General features: G+C 41.3%; 1 protein-coding gene across 3 annotated transcripts; it reads left to right on the top strand.

Moving 5' to 3' along the window:
- The first annotated feature begins 226 nt into the window (after positions 1 to 226).
- aar2 (AAR2 splicing factor) lies at positions 227 to 4,730 on the top strand. Of its 3 annotated transcripts, XM_047807469.1 has the most exons (5): positions 227 to 360; positions 1,562 to 2,326; positions 2,511 to 2,740; positions 3,270 to 3,279; positions 3,383 to 4,730. In XM_047807469.1, the coding sequence occupies exons 2-5, from the start codon at positions 1,564 to 1,566 to the stop codon at positions 3,448 to 3,450; spliced, it is 1,071 nt and encodes a 356-aa protein (XP_047663425.1). In that variant the 5' UTR covers positions 227 to 360; positions 1,562 to 1,563; the 3' UTR covers positions 3,451 to 4,730. The 3 variants fall into 3 exon arrangements, with proteins under 3 accessions (XP_047663425.1, XP_027012992.1, XP_027012993.1); XM_027157191.2 differs by lacking the exon at positions 3,270 to 3,279; XM_027157192.2 differs by lacking the exon at positions 3,270 to 3,279 and having other exon boundaries at positions 252 to 360; positions 1,524 to 2,326.
- The last annotated feature ends 9,061 nt before the right edge of the window (positions 4,731 to 13,791 follow it).

The following is a 13,791-nucleotide window of genomic DNA, read 5'->3' as shown; positions in this document are numbered from 1 at the left end:
TTTAGTAAAGCTGTAGTAAATAAAGTTATATGTTTGTGTTTATGTGTAGGTGTATTGTGCTAAAGTGTTCCTTTGGTAGAAGATAATATTACTACTACTACTACTACTACTACTATTACTACTACTACTACTACTACTACTACTACTACTACTACTACTAATAATAATAATAATAATATTAATAAGAAGAGGAAGGAGGAGAAGAAAGGTCGTGAATTTTGAATAAAACTAACTGTCATATATTAGCGCCAGGGGGACTCTTATTGTGACATGTTTCTGGCTTTTGAGCCGAAAGTTTACGTTAAGTCCGCGTTAATAAAGTTGAACGCGTCGTTTTTACAGCTCTAACTCAGGACGCAGGTAACGTCATGTTCTGTTTTATATATAAATATGTGTTTATACTGGAAAAATATAAATAAGTCTATAATTAATGTCATTGTGCTGCTCTGAGGTAAAATGTTAGCTTGTAGCCAAGACAGTGATTCTGTAGCTGACAGTTAGCCTGTAGCTAAGGCAGTTAGATTATAGCTAAGGCAGTTAGCCTGTAGCTAAGGCAGTTAGCCTGTAGCTAAGGCAGTTAGCTTGTAAATAAGACAGTGAGCCTGTAGCTAAGACGGTTAGATTATAGCTAAGGCAGTTAGCCTGTAGCTAAGGCAGTTAGCTTGTAAATAAGACAGTGAGCCTGTAGCTAAGACGGTTAGCCTGTAGCTAGGACTTTTAGCCTGTAGCTAGGACTTTTAGCCTGTAGCTAGGACTTTTAGCCTGTAGCTAGGACTTTTAGCCTGTAGCTAGACTTTTAGCCTGTAGCTAGGACGGTTAGCCTGTAGCTAGGACGGTTAGCCTGTAGCTAGGACGGTTAGCCTGTAGCTAGGACGGTTAGCCTGTAGCTAGGACGGTTAGCCTGTAGCTAGGACGGTTAGCCTGTAGCTAGGACGGTTAGCCTGTAGCTAAGGCGGTTAGCCTGTAGCTAAGGCAGTTAGCCTGTAGCTAAGGCAGTTTGTAGCTAAGGCGGTTAGCCTGTAGCTAAGGCAGTTAGCCTGTAGCTAAGGCAGTTAGCCTGTAGCTAAGGCAGTTAGCCTGTAGCTAAGGCAGTTAGCCTGTAGCTAAGGCAGTTTGTAGCTAAGGCGTTTAGCTTGTAGCTAGGACGGTTAGCTTGTAGCTAAGGCGGTTAGCTTGTAGCTAAGGCGGTTAGCTTGTAGCTAAGGCGGTTAGCTTGTAAATAAGACAGTGAGCCTGTAGCTAAGACGGTTAGCCTGTAGCTAGGACGGTTAACCTGTAGCTAGGACGGTTAACCTGTAGCTAGGACGGTTAACCTGTAGCTAGGACGGTTAGCCTGTGGCTAAGACGGTTAGCCTGTGGCTAAGACGGTTAGCCTGTGGCTAAGACGGTTAGCTTGTCTCAGGTCTGAGCTCCAGTATGTGATGAAAGTGTCAAATAAAAACTCCAAGTTAAATACTAACTAAATAATAAATACATTCTTTGTCTTTAACTAAACCTTCCTGCTGTGTACATTTGTGATAAAGTGGAATAAACTGAGGATGATGATGATGATGTTCCTCAGAGATGTCTGAAGCTGAGATGGACCCAGATGTGGCATTAGGACTCTTTGAAGAAGGAGCCACTTTGGTTCTCCTCGGTGTTCCTGAAGGAACCGAGCTGGGTCTGGACTATAAGACCTGGGGGGTGGGTCCACGCTTCCGTGGCATTAAGATGATCCCTCCAGGTATCCACTTCCTCCATTATAGCCCGGCTAATGCTAAGAGTCAGGGCGGAGAACTGGGTCCTAAACGTGGCGTCTTCCTCTCGCTGAAACCTCGCGAGATCCTTTTGGCTCACTGGGACAAAGACGAGGAGGATTTGGACTTTTCTATGTCAGAGAATTCAGAAGAGGTTTCTCGTGTGAGATCCAGCCTCCGTGAGCTCGATTCCTATCTGGGGCCGTATCCGTATGACACTCTGAGGAAGTGGGTGTCTCTGACGGATAAACTGAGCCAGGATGTGGCGAGCGCGCTGCAGCCTCTGAGCGGACGCGTGTGCGCCTTCAGCGACGTGGTTCCCGAACTGCAGCTGACGCACACCAAAGACAGAACCGAGCAGAACCTTCCTCGGAACGACACGGAGTGCCGGAGCATGAAGGAAGGACTGGATAGGCTTCCACGCATGAAGCAGAGGGAAGGAACGGAATTCCGCTTCTCTCACATCCCTCAACAGACGTATCCTCCAGGAGCCACGCCCGCTCAGATCACACAGTGCAGCATGGACCTCAGCTACGCCCTCAACCAGCTGCTTGAGAACAACTACAAGGAACAGCCGCTCAACGTCCTCGGTACACAATCGTTACACTTCCACTGTAAACTACACGAACACAAATCATCAAAGCAGAGAGATTTCATTTTATGTGTAGAATGGATTCAGTCGGTTCTTACTGTGTGTGTGTGTGTGCGTGTGTGTGTGTGTGTGCGTGTGTGTGTGTGCGTGTGTGTGTGTGTGTGTGTGTGTGTGTGTTGTAGGCGAGTTACAGTTTGCCTTCGTGTGTTTCCTCATTGGGAACGTGTATGAGGGGTTTGAGCACTGGAAGCAGCTGCTGCTTCTCCTCTGCAGGAGTGAGGAGGCCATGAGACAGCGCTCTGATCTTTACCTGGGCCTCATCAGTGTCCTCTACCACCAGCTCGGTGAAATTCCTCCCGACTTCTTTGTTGACATCGTGTCTCAGAACAACTTCCTAACCTCCACGTTACAGGTAGGACAAGAACAGACTGGACAAGAATATATATATATACACACTAGCAAGATACTCAAAAGCACAGCAACGTCTCTATTTTTGTAAGGAAACTGCGTAGTTTTAATGCAGACACAACGACCTCGACATTGTTTTACTTTTATTCAGAGTGTGGTGACTTCCGCCATCCAGTGCTGGGGGTGGGGGGGTGGGGGGTGGGGGGTGGGGGGTGGGTGGGTTCTCCTTACTCCCATCTGGATGTAGATTTCGAATGCCACCAACAAAAACTAAACGTGCTATTACATCATTTGTACCGAGGAGCATTCAGTTACTGAACAGATTAGACACAGGTACATAGAATTACCTAAAAAGAAATTTTTTAATTAGCTATTGATTCATTTTTATATATTGGACTGATTATTGTATGTCACTACCATCGTTGTGTTTGTGTTGTTTATGTTGTTTTGTTTTTTTTGTGTGTGTCTTCTATGTTTGTAATGTCGTTGGATGTTACTGTGGCTTCCTTGAATGCAAAACAAATTCCCTTCAGGGCAATAAAGGTTTCAATCAATCAATTAAATCAATCAAGAAGAAAAAATTCTTTAATTTAATTTAATACATTTAATTCCCTCCTTTTTTAAAAAAAAAAAATCTCTTCTCCAGGATTTCTTCCAGTTTGCCGGTTCTCCAGGCGTCAACACTTCTCTCAGAAAAAGAGCAGAGAAGTTTAAAGCTCATCTGACCAAGAAGTTCCGCTGGGATTTCGAGGTAGACCTGGACGAGTGTGCTCCGGTGGTGGTGGAGCTTCCAGAAGGAGTCACGCTGGACTGAAGCTCACACGACGTTCTGAGAAACATCAGAGAGATTTGAACAGAGACGGTAAAGTGCCGGAGAGGACGAAGGTTCCTGGTTCACGCACGGACGTGACCGATCTTTCATCCTTCATCATCGTTATCAATGTTATTGTTAACGGTGAAAGGTGCACTTATAGCAGAAAAGTAATGTTTTGGCTAGAAATAAAGTGTGAAATTTTTTTTTTTTTTTTTTTTCCAAGTTGGACTGAAGATAATGTTAATTAAGGGAAGCTCATAGCCACCAGTTTAATGTCTCCTCAAGCAGCTTTGTGGAGATGTTTATTCTCTTAAACACAATCACTGATGTGGTTTCTGACTGTTTTCTTATAAAAACATACTCAGTCCAGTAAAGCTTCAGTGGTGAACACTACACCAGTGCTTCCCTTACAGAAAAGGTCTCAGTACCAGGTAGAACCCGGTTAGGATGACGAAAACCATTAAGTACCAAGAGGAACCCTTGACGAACATTTATTTTCTCAGAGATCACGGAGCTCCCGACAGGTTCTAGAGATCACAGACATCAGTGAGTGATCATTTGGACGCTTACCCAGTAAATACATCCTGTACTTAGAAATCAGGGTTCTAGAGTTCGTTGGATAATTAAGCGTTAGACTTCATTCTAATCGGGGAAACATTTAGCTGTAGTTTTCTACACCCGACCTTTAAGGTTTCCTGGCAGGACCAACTGAAGAGTCTTTGGAGAACATTGTAGCTTATTTTATTTGCAGCTTCGAGCAAAACGGAACATTTAAAAGCCCTCGAAGAACTCTGTAGAACCTTATGATAATGTTTTCCCCTCAGAAAGGGTTCAAACACAGGGGATAACTACCTCTAATTACCCAATGAGCCTTAAAGAACCCTCCAAGATCTACAACCAAGAGCCACGTCTTAAAACGAGTCTCCGTCTTTCCAAAACGTCTGGAAGATGTCGAATCATGAAGGTTATGAAATGTGAGGATTTAGACATGCTAATCTGTTGGCTATAAGCTGTTCTTGTTAGCTACATTAGCATCTGTCACATCTAATCACGTCTGATTCGTAATTGGAGTTGAAGAAAGGTTCAAAGCCTCAGTTTTCTTTTTGTCCACATTGTAATTTAAACAATTTAATACTTTTTATACTTTTTTTGTTTTGTCAATAAAAGCCAATTTTCTTTATTGTTGTGTCTGTATCTAAGGGACAAAGGAACTGTGCAATAATAAGAGTTTAAACCAAAAGGATTCTCAATCAGGTTTATTGGCCAAGTGTGTTGGTGTTGACACACACAAGGAATTTGGTTCCAGCTGTTTGTGACTCATAAAAGTACACACATAAATAACACTATACTATACAATACACACATAAATAACACGAGACGAGACATAGACACACAGAAAGAAACACGAGACAGACAACACACCCACTATAAAGAACACGGAGGACCGAGACAAGAAACGAAAGAACACGAGACGAACAAGACACACAGAAAGAACACGAGACGAGACACGACACAAAGAAAGAACCCGATACGAGACAACACACACAGAAAGAAACAGTTTAGAGAACAAGCCACACATAGGATACACGAGACTAGACATAGACAACTAGAAAGAACAGGGAACGAGACAAGGACACACAGAAAGAACACGAGACGAGACAACACAAACAGAAAAGAACAGAGAGAGACAAGACCCACAAAGAAAGAACACGAGACGAGACAAACCACACAGAAAGACAACGAGAGAGCAGATCACAAGAACACGAGACGAGACAGACACACAAAAAGAACAGAGACGAGACCAAGGACACACAGAAAGCACACGAGACGAGAAAAGACAACGAAAGAAAACACGAGACGAGACAAGACACACAGAAAGAACACGAGACGAGACAAGACACACAGAAAAACAAGCAGAGACAAGACACACAGAAAGAACAAGAGACGAGTACAAGACACACAGAAAGAACACGAGACGAGACGAGACACACAGAAAGAACCACGAGACGAGACAAGACACACAGAAAGAACACGAGACGAGACAAGACACACAGAAAGAACACGAGACGAGACAAGACACACGGAGAACACGAGACGAGACAAGACACACAGAAAGAACACGAGACGAGACGAGACACACAGAAAGAACACGAGACGAGACAAGACACACAGAAAGAACACGAGACGAGACAAGACACACAGAAAGAACACGAGACGAACGAGACACACAGAAATAACACGAGACGAGACAAGACACACAGAAAGAACACGGAGACGAGACGAGACACACAGAAATAACCACGATACTAGACAAGACACACAGAAGAACACGAGACAAGACACACAGAAAAAGAAAACGAGACGAGACAAGACACACAGAAAGAACACGAGACGAGACAAACACAGAAAGAACACGAGACGAGACAAACACAGAAAGAACACGAGACGAGACAAGACACACAGAAAGAAACACGAGAACAAAAGACACACAGAAAGAACACGAAGACGAGAAACACCACACATGAAAGAACACGAGAACGAGACAAGACACACAGAAAGAACACGAGATCGAGAACAAGAACACACAAAAGAACACGAGACGAGGACAAGACACACAGAAAGAAACACGAGAGACGAGACAAGACACAATGAAAGAACAAGAGACTATACAATACACACATAAATAACACTATACTATACTATACACACATAAATAACACTATACTATACAATACACACATAAATAACACTATACAATACACACATAAATAACACTATACTATACAATACACACATAAATAACACTATACAATACACACATAAATAACACTATACTATACAATACACACATAAATAACACTATACTATACAATACACACATAAATAACACTATACAATACACACATAAATAACACTATACTATACAATACACACATAAATAACACTATACTATACAATACACACATAAATAGAATATATAACAGATCAGTTCTGTACATAAAGTGTGAGAGTGTAAATAACAATATAGTGTAATATTATACTTTAGTACACTATACAGCAGCAGTAGTGTGTAATATATACAGATGACGTGATGACTGACAGTCCTGATAATGCAGCACTTACAGATATGAAGTGGTGAATATAATGATGGTGAGTTGTTAATCAGGGTAATTGTTTGGGGCAAGAAACTGTTCCTGTGTCTGGGAGTTTTAGTAAAGTTCTGTAGCGCGTGAGAGAAGGGAGGAGCTGTAAGAGGGTGTGTCCAGGGTGGGAAGGGGCAGTAGTGATGTTTCCTGCCCCGTTTCTGGTTCTTGTGTCGTACAAGTCCTGGGGGGTGGGCAGGGGGGCACCAGTTATTATTTCTGCTGTTGTTACTGTGCGTTGCGGTCTGTTCCTGTCCTGTTTAGTTGGTGTAACCAGATGGTGATGGATGTGAACAGGACAGATTCAATGACTGCAGTGTAGAACAGCACCAACAGCTCCTGTGGCAGACCAAACTTCATTAGGTGGTGTAGAAACTACATCCTCTGCTGGGCCTTTTTGATGATGGAGTTTATGTTGGACTCCCAATAATAATAATAATAATAATAATAATAATAATAATAATAATAATAATAATAATAATAATAATAATAATAATAATAATAATCAGGAAGGAAGGCAGTTTGAACTAAAACAAAATGAGACTCATGATTTGTACAGATCTAGAAGGATTAATACAGATCTATACCTGGCGATCAAACTGACATAAAAACGCAGGCAGAAATACATCATGACCTTAGTCTCAAATAAACAATAAACTCACTTTATATTAAAGTTTCACAAACATTTCTTACAGACACATTTCCATCTGAACATTCATTGTATTAACACAACTATAGTGAAGCACACAGGAAGTAACACAGGTCCAAAGTCTAGAAAATTAATGTCAACTAATGTAATAAAAAATTAATTTAAGAAACAGCGAAGTTACTAATTCATTAAAATAATAAAGAATGTACGACTTTAATATGTGTTTTATTAAATATGTGATTTATTAAATAAACAAACAAAGCACAACAACATACACACACACACACACACACACACACACACACACACACACACACACACACACACACACACACACACACACACACACACACACATATATATATATATATATATAGTCATGGCGTCATGTAGATGTTAGCGCACAGTGTGTCCACTAGGGGGCAGAACAGATACACAACGAGGCTTTGCGGATTTAGAATGACTTTGTATGTTATAAAGAGTGTTTTGCTTCTTTGACCTTTTAAACCTTTCCTCATTTACGACTTTCTCACATCTTGACAGTGTGTCTGGGAACGAAGGTCTGACTACATAAGAGGAGATCAAAAACTGACTAAACATAAACTCAGGCTTGGTTCCCAGCCCTTTATTCTCACACTCAGCGTTATAATGAATGGAGATGTCATTTCCATCAGCCTCAAGCCTTTTCTTATCTAGCAGGATTGATTTAGCAGCAGCATAAAGGCCTCCATGAGCTCCGTCACGGTGTGTATGCAGGAGAAACTCGAACCGCCTGCTTAATTACCCCGAACGCTCACTGAATTCACAGAGTCCTGATGAATGAGCAAATGAGGAAAAGCAAAAGCTTCTTCTGTCTTTCCCATTGTGTCCCTCCTTTCACGTCTTCTCCGTAAGGTCCACTTCCGACACCTCTTCCTGCTTTCTGTGTGTCAGCCTCAATGTCCTTCAGTGTGAAGCGGTGAAAGGTCCAGCTTTGGTTTACGATCAGAATTGACATCTGAGGCTTTTGTGCTGCAGGAATTGACGGCGGTGAGCGGAGCAACGTCTCCTGCCAATTTACAGAGCGGTCGAGTCGGAATGAAATAAACACCATCTCACTGATCAGACATGACGTGTGAGCTGTGGGAAGTCTGACATGATCAAAATATAAATAAAAAGATTCTAGTAATTATTTCATGTCATTCAGTCACATAAACACATGATGTCATGAAAATGTGATGACATGAAAAGAAACTTAAAAATCACTCATTCATTCATTTCCTACCGCTTATCCGAACTTCTCGGGTCACGGGGAGCCTGTGTCTATCTCAGGCGTCATCGGGCATCGAGGCAGGATACACCCTGGACGGAGTGCCAACCCATCACAGGGCACACACACTCTCATTCACACACACACTCACACACTACGGACAATTTTCCAGAGACGCCAATCAACCTACCATGCATGTCTTTGGACCGGGGGAGGAAACCGGAGTACCCGGAGGAAACCCCCGAGGCACGGGGAGAACATGCAAACTCCACACACACAAGGTGGAGGTGGGAATCGAACCCCCAACCCTGGAGGTGTGAGGTGAACGTGCTAACCGCTAATACACCGTGCCTCCATCTTAAAAATCATCTTAAATAAAAATAATAACCAGATTCCGTCCTCCGTTTCCTTCCAAGTTTTTAATCCTCCATTTTACAAAAATATCAGAAGCGGTTTGAGGACCCCGAGCCGAGCACAGCGGGGGGACGCCGTGTCATAATCTCTCACATCAAACATCTCAGGAATCACATCGTGGGTGTTGTGTGGAACAGGAGGAGACGCTGAGAAAGGGTCCGAACACACTGATAGACTTCTCCATCTGAAATAAAACTGATAACATGTCATTAAATAATAAAATAACAAAAGAATGACCACCGAGATCAAAGGTCAGGGGTCAGAGGTCAGAACAAGGCTTTTAGAAGCCTTGATGTTTTCTGTATTGGACTCAGACTTCTAGACTCCAGGAATTGTTGTTGATGTACTTTTGTATTTCATATTTTCATGTCCGTCCTCCCGAGTGATCCCTGTCCGTCCTCCCGAGTGATCCCTGTCCGTCCTCCCGAGTGATCCCTGTCCGTCCTCCCGAGTGATCCCTGTCCGTCCTCCCGAGTGATCCCTGTCCGTCCTCCCGAGTGATTCCGCCTCCCACCGCTCCAACATTTCCTCAGCTTCGCTCTGAAATCATGGAATTGCATCAAATTTTATTCCAGATCCTTCAGCTTTGTTTTTTCAGGCCTTTTTAGTTATAATGAGAGTTAATAATGAGAGTTAATAATGAGTTAATAATGAGAGTTAATAATGAGTTAATAATGAGAGTTAATAATGAGAGTTAATAATGAGAGTTAATAATGAGAGTTAATAATGAGTTAATAATGAGAGTTAATAATGAGTTAATAATGAGAGTTAATAATGAGTTAATAATGAGAGTTAATAATGAGAGTTAATAATGAGTTAATAATGAGTTAATAATGAGAGTTAATAATGAGAGTTAATAATGAGTTAATAATGAGAGTTAATAATGAGTTAATAATGAGAGTTAATAATGAGAGTTAATAATGAGTTAATAATGAGAGTTAATAATGAGAGTTAATAATGAGAGTTAATAATGAGTTAATAATGAGAGTTAACAATGAGTTAATAATGAGAGTTAATAATGAGAGTTAATAATGAGTTAATAATGAGAGTTAATAATGAGTTAATAATGAGAGTTAATAATGAGTTAATAATGAGAGTTAATAATGAGAGTTAATAATGAGAGTTAATAATGAGTTAATAATGAGAGTTAATAATGAGAGTTAATAATGAGTTAATAATGAGAGTTAATAATGAGAGTTAATAATGAGAGTTAATAATGAGAGTTAATAATGAGTTAATAATGAGAGTTAATAATGAGTTAATAATGAGAGTTAATAATGAGTTAATAATGAGAGTTAATAATGAGAGTTAATAATGAGTTAATAATGAGTTAATAATGAGAGTTAATAATGAGAGTTAATAATGAGTTAATAATGAGAGTTAATAATGAGTTAATAATGAGAGTTAATAATGAGAGTTAATAATGAGAGTTAATAATGAGTTAATAATGAGAGTTAATAATGAGAGTTAATAATGAGAGTTAATAATGAGTTAATAATGAGAGTTAATAATGAGAGTTAATAATGAGTTAATAATGAGAGTTAATAATGAGAGTTAATAATGAGAGTTAATAATGAGAGTTAATAATGAGTTAATAATGAGAGTTAATAATGAGAGTTAATAATGAGAGTTAATAATGAGAGTTAATAATGAGTTAATAATCAGAGTTAATAATGAGAGTTAATAATGAGTTAATAATGAGAGTTAATAATGAGAGTTAATAATGAGAGTTAATAATGAGAGTTAATAATGAGTTAATAATGAGAGTTAATAATGAGAGTTAATAATGAGAGTTAATAATGAGTTAATAATGAGAGTTAATAATGAGAGTTAATAATGAGAGTTAATAATGAGAGTTAATAATGAGAGTTAATAATGAGTTAATAATGAGAGTTAATAATGAGAGTTAATAATGAGTTAATAATGAGAGTTAATAATGAGAGTTTCCTGCAGGTTGTGAGGATGTGAGTTTGTGCAGGAGAATAAACGTCTCAGTCAAACAGCAGTGACATGAAAAAGACAAATGAAGACAGTAATGATGGGACGAGACTTTGTGTGTTTGTGTTTGTGGCTTTATTGTGTTTCTCACTCTCTCTCGTTGGGAGTGGAGAGAAGATAAGAGGGAGAGAGGTTAGAGGAGAGAGTCAGAGAGAGAGAGAGAGAGAGAGAGAGAGAGAGAGAGCCAGGTGGGTCGGTGCGGCCGTGTGAGAGAGAGAGAGAAGAGAGAGCATATGGAGAGAGCCGGAAGGCTAGAGAGAGAGCGCGTCGATCAGCGGAGAGTAGGAGGTGGGAGGGGGGGCGGGGAGAGAGAGAGATGAGAGAGAAGAAAGGAGAGAGAGGAGATAGGAGAGAGAGTATTATGAGAGAGAGAGAGAGAGAGAGAGAGGAGGTTGGGGAGGGGAGAGAGACAGCAGAGAGAGAGAGAGAGAAGGAGAGAGATAAGAGCGAGAAGAGAGATCTATGTCCGTATCTCGTTTCTCGGTTTTCTCTCTCTCTCTCTCTCTCTCTCTCTCTCTCTCTCTCTCTCTCTCTCTCTCTCTCTCTCTCTCTCTCTCTCTCTCACTTTCTCCCTAATTGACCATGTCTCTGTGATTATGCCTCGAGTCACAGAGATGGAGATGTTGTTGGACGGCTGCTGATTTTATTCTCTCTCTCCGCAGGGTTTCACCCCATACACTCAGGCACTTCATGCACTTTTAGTTAAATAACGATTAGTTCTGCTTGTCATTAAAACATAAATATACGCTATAAACATTCGCAGTGGAGGAACACAGGGACGTCTGTGAGACTCAGAGGTTTTTTTTTTTATTCCTGTCTGCTTTCCTTCATCCCCACAGCTGCTGCCGCCGCCGTTACGTGACTTATTGAGCTCTGGAGCTTTTTCAGATGAGACCCTTCTATAGGAAGGACTGCGGCTTCACCGTAAAGACACGAGCGTGTTATAAGCTGTGCTTTTCACTCTGATCACCATGACCACAGGTGCACGACAGCACAGAGAGTTCTCACCTGATTAGACGTTAAAGCTGCAGTGTGTTAAATTTGTGTAGAGTCGAGGTATACAAATAGAGTCGTCGTTGTATAGAGTCAACGTTTCTGGCCAGATGATGCTTCGCTGTGTCGGGAGGAAGTGATGCGATGTGGGGGCGGAGTCGAGTGCCGATATTACTGCAGTGTAGAAATTAATAAACAAACTAAAAGATAAATGAGATGAGAAACAAACAGGACACGACATCCACATAAAGCGTCGTTCAGCTACGTCCTGGTGTTCACCTGACATCAGGCTGAAGCTGATTGGTTGTCTGTCGCTAAGCAACAAGGTGTAATGTTCTAACAGCACATCGTTTCACACTGTACACGTTCGTCTCCATGATGTGGAGTTAACACTGTAAAAGCCTCACAGCAGAGTTTCATCACACGTGTTCCTTATATGTTCCTCTGGTCGGGTAAAGGCAGGGTTTAGACCAAGTTCTGCAGATCAGTTAGAACTTACTTAGAACTTACAGTAGAACTCAACAAACCCAGTGAAGGAGGAATTAAACAGTGAGCAGTGAATTTCTGCGATATGAAGGAACCACATCCATCACCGTCCTGACCTTCTGATGGAGCTCCTTTAACATCTGCAGCTGATTAAACTCTAGCTCTCACTAACCATCAGATACATTACAGGAGATTAGAACTGAAAACTTATTCAAGCTCTGGTGGCACCTTCTGAGGAAAACATCACACATTAACTGTGAAAATCAACCTTCTCCAAAGCTGGTCTAAAGAGCGAAGATCTTCAGGTCTTAGATTAGTCTGGATAAGGCAATATTTAGGGTGATGTTCTGAGCTGGATGTAGATGAGATGAGCTGGAGGACGAGGATGATGGTGATGTTCTGACCTGGATGTAGATGAGATGAGCTGGAGGACGAGGATGATGGTGATGTTCTGACCTGGATGTAGATGAGATGAGCTGGAGGACGAGGATGATGGTGATGTTCTGACTTGGATGTAGATGAGATGAGCTGGAGGACGAGGATGATGGTGATGTTCTGACCTGGATGTAGATGAGATGAGCTGGAGGACGAGGATGATGGTGATGTTCTGACTTGGATGTAGATGAGATGAGCTGGAGGACGAGGATGATGGTGATGTTCTGACTTGGATGTAGATGAGATGAGCTGGAGGACGAGGATGATGGTGATGTTCTGACTTGGATGTAGATGAGATGAGCTGGAGGACGAGGATGATGGTGATGTTCTGACCTGGATGTAGATGAGATGAGCTGGAGGACGAGGATGATGGTGATGTTCTGACTTGGATGTAGATGAGATGAGCTGGAGGACGAGGATGATGGTGATGTTCTGACTTGGATGTAGATGAGATGAGCTGGAGGACGAGGATGATGGTGATGTTCTGACCTGGATGTAGATGAGATGAGCTGGAGGACGAGGATGATGGTGATGTTCTGACCTGGATGTAGATGCAATCGTCTGTGTGAAACTCCGTCTGTCTTTATCTCTTTATTATGTCTGCAGAAGCGAAGCACAGGTTTATAATCACTGGACTTGACACTTGGCCTCGTGAAGCTGAACCATTTTTTTCTCCCCTCTGTTACTTCTTTCTTGGATCCCTGACAAGTTTCAGCCATGTAAATGTTCATAGCATGACATAAAAGGCACATAAACCCTTCCTAACTGACAAAAGCCTACGGAAACCTTTATGAAAGCTTTTATAACAGACATAAAAACAGCTTCTTCTTAAAAGCTTTTCTAAGATGTATGAACTGTTCACACCATAAATTAT

The sequence above is a fragment of the Tachysurus fulvidraco genome, chromosome 23 (assembly GCF_022655615.1).
Source record: "Tachysurus fulvidraco isolate hzauxx_2018 chromosome 23, HZAU_PFXX_2.0, whole genome shotgun sequence".
Lineage (NCBI taxonomy): Eukaryota > Metazoa > Chordata > Actinopteri > Siluriformes > Bagridae > Tachysurus > Tachysurus fulvidraco.
This window is presented reverse-complemented; position numbering and strand designations above follow the sequence as displayed.